Genomic DNA, 12,091 nt, shown 5'->3' with positions numbered 1-12,091 from the left:
AAGTTCACTCTTAGAAGTTGAAGCAAAGTGAATAGCTTAATGGCCGTTTTGAATTGAAATGAATTAAATAAAAAGGTTGTAAGATCTAGGTTTGTCCTTTAGCGCTGGCTTGCTTGAATTGAAGAGAAACCATCATCATTTGATATCACTTTTCAGTACTTCATTCTTCTGTTTTATAGCTGTCACTCATTGTAGCCCTATGTTGCTATTGAGATGACACAGGACATGTTGAATCTGCTCCTAGAATTGTATAGTTTGCCATGACAGCAACCTGATTGTTTAAATTCAAAAAGCACAAGATTAAACCAATGAATTGTAATGAAGCAGAGAACAACTGAAGTCAACTTTTATTGCTTTGACTGTGATATAAGTAGGTAGACCTAGTACACTGAAAAAGTGTTACACTGAATGTAAATGATTCAGATGTCAACATCTTTTGTGCATGAATCATGTCAACATGGTTTTGTCTGCAGTTATTAAAATGAAATATTTGTGTTGATGTGTTATACTTTATTCACATGGAAATGAAGCTCACTTTGGAATAAAATGAAATTAAGCGTGTTTCTTTTTGTAGTGTAGACTTATAACTTTCATTAATTATATATTTTTGAATCTCCTGAGTGGTGCAACTCTCTAAGTATCAACTATACTATAATTAGAGGTTAAGTTCAATCCCTAGTGATACCATCCATGGCTGGGGATCAGAGAGTATTATGGGACCTCTCTCTTCTCCATCACTCAGTGCGCTGCTAGTTATCGTAGGCATCTGTTAGCTGACGTAACAGGATTGGCAGTCATGGTAAAATGTCCATTCTCAACTTCAACTTGCCACAGCCTGTTCATTTCAGTGGAAATCTGCCGCATGAAGTGGTGCATGATGGTTTGTAGTGTGATGAAATCTAACTTGCTGTGCAGAGACAAAGTTTAGTACATTTCAACCTTATGCAAAGGAATGCTTTGCGATTAGCCCATCAGGCGAGTGTAGACCAGTCTTCATCATGAACTGCAAACAAAATAAAAAACATATGTAAAAACATATCTGGTTTCATACACAAGAGGGGACAATCAAGTGTGTTCCTCCAAGTGTGTTTAGCTGTCCAGTGGCATTGCATTAGCAGCACTTTGAAAATGATGATGTAGTGCTTCAAATGTCTTGGAGGAAGCACGCCCCAGCTAGCCATTACCCTCCCAGCTTGGTAGTATTGCATGATCGCTGGCATGTCTAGCTAGAGGGTGGCCAACAGAAAGGGTATGACAAAGTTAATGTAAAACTTAAATGCTTTGGTGATTGGAGGGCGAGCTACCGCTAGAGCCCAGGTCACTTGTGTAACCAGGTCACTCCCCTTAGTATGTGACTGATTTGGGCAGGAACCAGCACATTTTAAAAACTGAGCCTCTGCAAGCCAGTGGAAGAAAGGACTCTGGAGAGAGCAGGCCATCTTTCCAGTTTAGTTTTGTTTTTGTTTTTTCATGTTTAAAGAAAAGCTCCACTTTGAATCCGCGTTTTGGCCTCTGTGTGTTTTCTTTGGGGTTCTCCTTAGCCAACATGGCTCGTCCCTTCCCCAGGCTGTTGCCACAAAGCGTGGGATGTATCTGCATTTTAATGATTGGCTAATGAATGTTCTTTGGCCCATATTAACCATACCTCCCCATGGAGGACTAATCCTGTCCAAATAGCACTTATATTATTCTTTATTTAGTTTGGCATCATGTGCTTATCCTGTAGGCCTGTAGTAAAAAATGATATTTCATTGCCATTTAAAGGACTTTGCTGTGTGGGGGCTTGTAAACAAGTTAATGAGGAATGCTGATGTTAAGATGTCTTACAGTTGATTTATTATTTCCATTAAGTGTCATCACATTTGCCAAGCTCTTCATTATTAATGTGCATATCTGAACTGTGTCTTGTATACTCGGACGCTGTGGTGTATTTTGGCCTGGACTTAGGAATCCTAATGTGTCGGCTCATTTTGTCCTGCTGTTTCCATTCCAGGAGAGCACTGTGAGGTGAATGTTCGCTCTGGTCGCTGTGTGTCTGGAGTGTGTAAGAACGGGGGGCGCTGTGTTGACCTGTTGGTCGGGGGGTTTATGTGCCAGTGTCCAGAGGGAGAGTTTGAGAAGCCCTATTGCCAGATGACCACACGCAGCTTCCCTGGACATGCGTTCATCACCTTCAGGGGCCTCAGGCAAAGGTTCCACTTTACACTGTCCTTCATGTGAGTACTTCTGTGGGACGTTATGTCCAGCTAACGGTCACTATTACTACTTCCTCTCTGGGGAAAACCCAGACTTTTTTTGTGTCACATCCTTTGTCAAGATGGACTGAAAATTATGGTCATTCCTAATTCCATGTTTACTATATGTGGATGTGTTTCAGTTTTGGATAATAGTTTACATTAAGGGTCACAAATAAATTATTTATGTTGTTAATAAGTCATCTATTTTCTGTTATTTAAATGTTAAATAGCTATTAGTAGTAGTACTTATGAATTATTAATGTCAATGAAGCTAAGGATTAAGTTAAGTTAAGTTAAGTTATGGTACTATAAGGCAGTCATGGGCTAAGGTTAGGGAACTGGCCCTGTGACTGGAAGGTTGCCGGTTCGATCCCCAGTGCCAACAGTCCATGACTGAGGTGTCCTTGAGCAAGACACCTAACCCCTGGGTGCTGTGGATAGGGCTGCCCACCGCTCTGGACAAGTGTGCTCACTTCCCCCTAGTGTGTGTGTATTCACTAGTGTGTATGTGGTGTTTCACTTCACGGATACGTTAAATGTGGAGGTGGAATTTCCCTGTTTGTGGGATTATTATCTCTTATTGTTAAATATTATTTATTAATTAGTAGTAGCTAATATTCAATGACATAATATATTATTCATTTATGACGTTTAATGCAAACTTCTGTTAAAAAATTTGGGATCACTTAGCACACCATTTTTTGCTATTCTTTATACAATAATAACTTGTGAAGATTCAGATGTTATAAACACTAAATGTTAAAGCACCAGACCTGCGTATTAAATATATTATATTTATTTTTTATGACTTTATCTGTAACTTATTTGGATTTATATTATTAAATATGTTTATATTTAATGTTAGCACAAATTATTACTTATTATTGTTAGCACTGCTAGGGCTATGCTAGGACACAAAAGGATTTTTTTATGTTTAAATGCTTGCATTAAGACTACTGCAGTACTTTCAAAACCCAACATATCCTAGAGAATCATGATAACATATCAGGCTGGCATTACACATTGAAACTTTCATAAAACCTTAGTTGCTTGAAACTTACATGAAAATAAATTGTACTTGAGTTGTAAACTGTCCTGCAAGCCACTTGACTTGCAAGTGTTCAGCTTTGTGAATCAATATTAATGGAACAGTTAAGTTGCATGGAAATGATTGACATGCAACTCACAACATGCAATTAGTTTCATGAAAGTTTCACTGTGTAAAGGCTATTTTACATGCTATCTAATGGCTGGGACTTTTTTAAAGCTGAAACAGCTTAAAGATTCAGCCACTCTGCAGAAATGCCCCACATGAACAAACGTGCCATGCTCGACCACTTCTACTGACATTGGGCTCATAGTGCAGTGCAGTTTCACCACTTCCCTCCACTTTCCCACTGGGTTTGTATCACGCCCTTAAGGTGTAAATGATAGAAAAAAAGACACACCAAACTTTTACGTGTTCCCATCAGTGATCTCCATGGCATACATGCAAACAGGACGTAGCATGCGGCGGGGATCTTTGTTCCGACTTCCTGTCAGTCTGCCCTCGTGCCATGTGCTATCTGACACCTCTCCCTATCTGCCTCCCCTGCTAACTGAGTTGCTGCCGGTTGGCAAACACCTGTGGGTCAGGTTTCCCCCAAAGACTTCTCCATCCATTCCCTCCTCATTACCGTAATTGCGTGCTTTGCTCTCCTGGCGTTTTTATCTTTCTCTCACTTCCTTTTCCCCTTCCCTCTCTCCTCCCTCCCTCAAGCCCATTCTATGTGTCTGTAAACCACGCAAAATGCTGTTGGTGTTGTTTAGAGAAGTGTGTTTCACTTCCATGATTGCGCAATAGAAAAATTCTCCTGAATGAAAAAATTGGTACCTCCCTGACAAATATACCATGATTCTGTATTATGTGAGAAATTATTTGTGTCTATGAAAATAATGAAAGTAATAATGAACATATCTTACATCTGTTGTCCCACAGGTTTGCCACTAGAGAGAGGAATGCACTCTTACTTTATAATGGCAGATTCAACGAAAAGCATGACTTCATCGCTGTGGAGATTGTTGAGGAGCAGATCCAGCTCACGTTTTCTGCTGGTGAGTGATTACAAGTTTGTGATTGTGCCAGTGTCTATAAAAACATAGCTAACTCATCCAGAAGCTGTGTTATTTCATTGAGCTATATTTGAATGAAAGGTAATTAACCCATAGTGTACTAAACTATTTGTGCCAATTTTGGGCACTAATTGGAAGCATGTTATGTGCAGAACTGCTGCATGAGCCTAACTGCACAGATCATGGGCTGGGTTCATGGTAAAAGACAAAATGTGCTGCTCTTCCTCATGCATGTGCATTTGCAGGAGGGTGGCACAAACACTGGGAGCAATTTGCAAGATCTGGGTGGAAATACTACATGTGCTACTGATCAACTTGCAGCTGCTGGTTTTGCTCCGCCTGTTAAAATCAGATGTAAATGTGCGTTAGGGTCTCAAAAGAAGTGACTTCTTTTAGCAATGGGAGCAGACACAGTGATTAGTTGAAGGAACAGGCCTCAAGCACATGCTGAGGAATAACACTGCTAACTCTCAGGCCGGATGGATGTATGCGTGTGCAAAATAAAATATGATGCGGCTTTAATATGCGAGCGCAGTCTGTGTTATAATTTCACTGTTTCTTAGTTGGAGTGAAATAACACACCTGTAGAATATTTTAATGGGAAGCAACTTTATTTATTAGCACTGCTACCTCTTTATCACTGAACTTATTTGTTGATTGCTTTACTGCCTCTTTTAAACCCTGTGCTTCACAATTGGTGGTGATTGATGGTGCACTGAACATGGTAAGCTGCAGTCTAATGCTGAATATGTACTTTCCTACCTCAAGTGTCCCACTCTGAACACTAACACATAAAAATGATAGACAACAGTGAAGTTTACTGTTGACTATAAATTCTTAATGCACATAGTGCATTCGATTAAAACAGCAAGATGGTATGGTTAGGGGAAATGGAATAAATTAAATTAAATTCAATGTTTTGATGTTTTTTCTACTCTTTTCTCAAAAAAAAGGCAGTACATAACTTGAGTAGCCACTCCCATCTCTGTTATATACCAAGATCTCATGTCAATCAGTCATAAACATTACAGAAGACCTGTGACAAACAGTCATCACCCTACCTCCCCATGGAGAACTAATCCTGTCCAAATAGTACTTTTCAAACTGTCTGAGTTTGGATCTGCTGGTCATTTAAGGGGTTAATATGTGGTTATGTCCAGAGTTCATTAGATTTAAACCAAAAGCTCCAGAAATCTGTTATAAAGTCAGAGGGAATCTACACAGGCAGTGGAGTATTTTCCCTAGTTTTTATGAGTGCCTTGGCTCCAAACGTTAGCACATATCTGTGTGTGTGGGCCTGGTGCCAAAGGAAGCAGCTGGCCAAAGAGCACTGAAACACACATCCTCTATCTACCTGTCCTTTTGTTTTTCTAACCCTTTCACTCCGGCCCTCCTGGGTTGGCGTTTAGTCAACATGCCTCAGAATGCTCCTCCTGTCTCTTTAACACAGAGACTTGTTTCCAAAGGAAAAAGAACAGTGGAATGTGTCACCACACTGTCCTTGAGTGTAAATAGGTGAATTCCATGCATCTTACATGTGTTAGCGGTCAACAGTGGACAGTAGCCCACAGTAGAATGCACTGAAAGGTATTTCCTTGAAAAACATCATCTTACGGTCTAGACATGAAGGAATTTTAACAACAATGTGATTCTGGTGAATGATGAACCCAGAAAAGCCAAAGGTCAAGCCCCTTCCAAGATCACTGCTCAAGATAATGATATAGGATAGAGAAGAAAACATCAGAGCAAACATTACAGTGTGTGGATGGGAGTTGATTAAGGAGTTTTCATAATGGGAGGTCCAAGACTGTCATTATCTCCTCTATAATGATTCACTTATTGAGTCCACTGAACTAGAAGAGTGCCATCAATATTATGGTACTCCCAGTGAGTTCCGCTGCTTGCCACTGAACTATTTTATTGCTTTGGCAAGCACTGTGACTTCAGCAGCTTAAAAGACTTTCCTATGAAGCACTGTCAGATTTATTGGAAGTTATTTTGGTAGGACTCAATTTTACCCAGTTTTGGCAGTAGTACATCGCTCAGGTTCTTCTATTAATAATCTGTAATATCTTTTCATTAAGCCTGCAAGTATCCAAACTAGAGGGTTATCTCAGCTAGAGGGCATTGTACAGTAACATGGACTCTGTCACTGATTAAATTTCCAGTCAAATTGGCTATTAAGTACAAATTAGTGGTAAGAAAACATTTAAAATTTACACAGAAGCCTCAACTGCTAAATATAATCTTTTTTTTTTTTTTTTTAGTATTTAGTGTTTCCACCCTTTGCCTTTATTACAGCTTCAATTCTTTCTGAGAAACTTGCTCACTTTCTTTTTCAAAGACATCTGTAGGGACATTTTTCCACACTTCCAAACTTCAGTCTTAGACGTTGGTTGGATTTTCTTGTCTCACAGTTGAAGTAATCACAAACACATTCATTGATGTTGAGGCCTGGACACTGGGATGGTCAGTCCATTGTTCTGAGAACATCTGCACTTTCTTTCTGCAATGGAAGCCTTATGGAAAGAAAAAATGTTATTTAATCTATGTCATTTTGCAGAAAGTAATATTAAATCATGTTTATTGGTCTGTTCATCATGAAATGCACTTATAATGTGCAATGGGTAGATGATATTTTCAAATTATGTTTAAAAAAGAGGGAAAAAAACAAAATGTAGTTATGAGCTTTGTATGTAAGTATGTTCAGTATGTTCCTCTGTCCTCTAAAATGTAATTGAAATCCTTTTCTCCCCGAGTACTCACCTGCCCTGTTTTCCCTGCAGGAGAGAGTAAGAGCACTGTATCACCGTTCATAGCTACTGGAGTGAGTGATGGACAGTGGCACACCGTGTGGCTGCACTACTACAACAAGGTAAAGTGAATTTAGCAGCTTAAAAGACTTTCCTATTAAGCACAGTCAGATTTATTATTTATTATTTTTATTTTTATTATTTATCTATTTTATAGAGTTATTTTGGTAGCACAAATTTACACCAATTCTGTTATTATTACTTGGACACAGCAATGAGCTGTATGATATGAACTAATGGCACGATTGGCCCCTCCCAGTCTCCCCATGTGCTTTTTGTTTACTTTTGATCTTCCATGTGTGTTTATTTTGGTTATCAGTCCTGCCCCCTTGTTTTCTTGACTCCGCCCTGATTCGTTTCATCTGTTTCCCACCTGTCCCTCATCATCCTTGTGATTATTTAAGCCCTGTGTTTGCCCCTAGGTCTTTGTTTGTGCTTGCGGTTTGTTGGATGTATGTATTGTATTCTCGTGTTTGGTTCTTGTGTGAGGCGCTGTGTTGGTTATGTATGCAACCCGATCTGTTCGCGTTGGCTCTTTCACCATGGACCGTTATGTCCCTGATTTTGGATTTGCCCACAATAAAAGTTGCTTATCTCAGCACATGCGTCCGCCTCCTCCGCGTTACAACTAAATACCATATTGTGGTTGTGTTACTAGATACTGAGCATGTAACACATCCTGCAATGTACAGTACAAAAAGTCTACCTACCAAAGCAAAAAGCCATTTATCATAGCTGTGTGTTTTTATATGTAAAAACACTATATTATATTAGATTAAACACAAATAAACATAAATACAGTAAAAAGTAACATGATTTCTTGTTTTCAGAAAGTGGTCCATATCCTATGAGCTGGTTGAAGAATGAAGATTCATGATTTTTTTATTACACCACCAACTTTTGCATAGTTTGTTTAAATCCGCCATTAGTGCCCATTGGCCCATATCACAAAAAAAATCATTTTTTCATTTATAAAATAGTTCAGTGTACTATGCAAAGACTGTTTCTAAATGTGCCCTTCATTCTCCAGTCCATACAGTTCATGTATGGAAGCTAACTTTCGAAAATGGCCCACTTTTAATTCAGTGCTTTTGAAATGTCACAAAAACCAACACTTTTACATACATACCTAGTCAAGCTGAAGTTAAAAATTTACCAGACTGCTTTTCGAATAAGCAAGGCAATCAGAACATTTTTTTTTTACAAAAAAATCTGTCTTAAAGACACAGTAACAAAAACTGTTTAATTCTAAGGGATAAAGAGAGGCTGGAAAATAAATGTATAATAAGCGTTGAATTAATTATGGTTGTGTGAAGTGAAATGATCTAAATGGAAAATTAATTATGATAGTTTTTGGTACATAAAACAATGCATATATTGTAAGCGGAAATCAGGGTAAAAATAAAATCCAGGAAACGTGTAGGATATGGCCCCTTTAATAACTGTCGATTAGCCATACTAAGTATTGAATGAAAACTGCAAATAATACTGGGCCGCTACAAGCAGGAGATTGGAAATGGTTAAGCGAACACGTTGACATATAGTCAGTGCTTACTGTAGTAAAATTATTTGTATTTATTTTTTGTGTTTTTTGTGTCTCTCTTTATGGCGTGTGGTTAAAGATTGGCCTGAATTATGCATTTGCTGTGATATTAGTATTTCAGTGGCCAATATCATGACAATGATTAACAGACAATGTCATGCAGTCCTGTTTCAAATAATCACTCATTCAGACTAAGAGAGGTTTTAGAAACTTGTAAGCCAGTACTTGTAACAGCATAAATAGTCTTGAAAATCACCACGATTTCAATGGAGAGATGGACAATTATTTACATGTAAGCCATTGGATAACCTTGTAGTCTTATAGGAGAATGCATGTTTCCACTCTAGAGTAGTGTATCAAAGAAAAACATGTGATCTTTGCGGCACTGGTGTCTATATGGAAGTCCACAGCTCTTTTTATTGAAGTCCCTCAAAAGATAGAGCTTGTCTTTCTCTTTCTTTGATCCTGCTCTGTCTTAAGGCCCTCAAATTACACATACAAGAAGAGAAAAGCCCAGTCCATGTGTCCAGAGATCGTGTAGTACATCATGTGTCATGTTTCATAGCTGTGAGCTAGTGAAAAAGTCTTTTGTTAGACCATATGCTTATTTGACCTTTTTACATGACGTTACATTACAGTAATGACTTCTTCTCATCAAGATTTACTTTCATTTATTTCATGTTTTTCTCATAATACTAAGTGTTAGATTATAATTTAGAAGGTGCTTCAGGCTGTTTCATATCTAGCTCTGAAATCATGTTTGTTTCAAAACAAGTGCACCTTTGCAAATGCAGAATGTCAGGAGGGGACATTTTAGAGGTTTAATGGGCCTTTTGTCCAGTGAATTAGAGGCCATGCATGAGAAAGTAGGACAGTGAAGCCTCGAGAGCTGTCATCTGTCAAACATAATCAAAAACTGGTTCCTTTACAGCTGAAAACTATTATTGAAAAGGGTCAAGGAAATGTTGTCTCTTTAGGAACAAAGTGGTGAAGGTTGCAGGGATTTTTGAGGACAGTGAAATGGGAAACTCAGACTGGGCCTTTAGACATCACTGTTCAGAAGAAGTTGCTGGTTATAGCCAGGACCCATAAATGACTTACCACCAAAAACTTACCATTACCAGTTTCACAAAAACAGCACTGCTGGGTAACAGTGTTGGAGTTGCTGATCAAGGCAAAAGTAATCAGCTACAGTTATTTATTATTTCTCATAACTGGAAAAAATAATCTCAGTACTTTACTTCTAAGTTACTCTCTAAAACTCAATCAAATCTGTAATTAGAAAGCTAAACAAGACAGTCAGTTATGCTTTGTTAGAATTGTGAATGGCTTATCCTATTTGAAAACCTAGAAACTAGCTGGTGGAAAACATGAATATAATGTAAAGCTAACTGAGCAGTTTCTGAACAGAGCTGTTTCTGAGTCTGGCCTGTGTAGGTGAGAATGGATCTCTTTCTTTAATACAGCAATGTTTTTATCGGTTTCATTTTAGCAGGATTAGATTGCTTCATCAGATTGCTGATTGTCTTTACGGAGTTGTTGCGCTGCTTTCACAGTCAAAGTTGCATAGTCAGCTGACACAAGCATCAAATTACAGCTGCAGATAATATATATATATATATATATATATATATATATATATATATTTACATTTACATTTATGGCATTTGGCTGACGCTCTTATCCAGAGCGACTTACAATTTTGAATTTGATTTTACACAAGTAGGCAAAGGTAGTGTTAGGAATCTTGCCCAAGGACTCTTATTGGTGTAGTGTAGGGTGCTTACCCAGGTGGGGGATTGAACCCTAGAAGGCAGAGGTGTTACACTACACTACACCAACCACTAACAATAAACCACTAAAAAAAAAAAATATATATATATATATATATATATATATATATATATATACACCAACTGTATTTTATGCAATAAATATTGTTCTCTGAGAGATATATGAGTAATGCAGTGTAACATGTTTCTTATTAAGTCAGTAACTGTGATGTGATAAGACTTTAACCCGTTATGTATTGCAATATTAAGAATAAGCCATTTTCTGCTGTACTTATTTTGTGCCACATCACCGCAACACTTCTGACTAGCCTGAAAGGTCGGCTTCTACTACTTGTGTTAATCAGACACAAAAGTCACATTCTTCCAGTGGTGGTTATACTTTAGCTATGCTGCTTATGGGTGAAAAAATGCGCCCGGAGGATGCCATTTAACTGCAATTTTAGAATTCGCTATAATAATGTTACCTTTTTTAGGTCATAATAAAATTCTCAGGATATATTCAAAAAGTCCAGAATTAAACTGAAGATCAGAAATGTAATGCTCCTGCTTAGTGTGATCCTCATCCACAAAGGCTGATCTGAGCTCTATTGAGTGTTATAAGGTTTGCCACTATAAACATAACAGGAAAAGGACATTTCTGGAGAGCCTTTTCCAAGTGAGGCTTTGGTAGTTATGTCACTGAAGGAACTTTGGAATGAAATATGTGTCCTGTAGACCATTAGTACCTATGCTGTATGCTCATTTTTATCTTTTTGACCTTTGTCTGTTAAAGACTAGCCTGGCTATTATGGCAGTATGGCAAGCTGTGATCTGGTGATCTGTAAGACTGCACTGTATTAATAACCTGGTGGGATCTTTTTGCCTATGTTTAGTTTGATTAGAATGATTTATTCTTTCTATACTGAGAAATATTGCTGCCTGAGAAGTGTTGGTGTTAACAGTAGAGCTAAAATGCTGTGCTAACTGTTGTAGAGATCATGTGTAGAGATACTGAGGTATAATGGATATTGGTGGAACTGTACTGGTTGCCCACTAATAACATTTTAACTTGATTTATAACCAGGCTATCTGAAATGTCCAGCTTTGGCCAAATCACATTACGTCAGCTGGTGGTAAAGCAAATACCCTACAAAGCTGAAAAAGAAAACGGTCCATGAACAAACAGCTCTAGCTGTGTCAGTAGTGCCCCTTCTTTTTTTGTGTTTATTGTGGGTGAGGTTCTCCCCCTGAACCCCCTCAGCCTCATTGCCTAAGTTTGGGTTTAACCCCAGCGGTGATGCAGACAATGGTGACCCCCCTGCTGAGTTAATCTGGGGTACAATGAGACGCTTGGGGTCCCTGAAAGAGCCAGATGGCACAAATATCTTCTGTCACACTTACACACACACACACACACACATATATACATATATATATATATATATATATATATATATATTCACACAGTGCTCACCAGATCTGTAGTATTTAAATGTTTAATTCACAAAGATGTGTATTGTGCTGTCTCAGAGCACTGATCTAGCATATGGTAAAAAGAGAGATTTGATGTTACATATTCAGTAGTGCTAGAAGGAAAGGTTTTTGGAATATTAT

General features: G+C 38.2%; 1 protein-coding gene across 1 annotated transcript in view; it reads left to right on the top strand.

The window, feature by feature from the left end:
- celsr1b (cadherin EGF LAG seven-pass G-type receptor 1b) overlaps nucleotides 1-12,091 on the top strand; it is an 82,682-nt gene that overhangs the window by 28,255 nt on the left and 42,336 nt on the right. Inside the window, exons 3-5 of the mRNA XM_017690253.2 lie at nucleotides 1,994-2,216; nucleotides 4,216-4,331; nucleotides 7,136-7,224. Of these exons, the coding sequence (XP_017545742.1) occupies nucleotides 1,994-2,216; nucleotides 4,216-4,331; nucleotides 7,136-7,224 (428 nt within the window). The remainder of the gene's footprint in view (nucleotides 1-1,993; nucleotides 2,217-4,215; nucleotides 4,332-7,135; nucleotides 7,225-12,091) is intronic.

The sequence above is a fragment of the Pygocentrus nattereri genome, chromosome 8 (assembly GCF_015220715.1).
Source record: "Pygocentrus nattereri isolate fPygNat1 chromosome 8, fPygNat1.pri, whole genome shotgun sequence".
Taxonomy (NCBI): Eukaryota; Metazoa; Chordata; class Actinopteri; order Characiformes; family Serrasalmidae; genus Pygocentrus; species Pygocentrus nattereri.
This window is presented reverse-complemented; position numbering and strand designations above follow the sequence as displayed.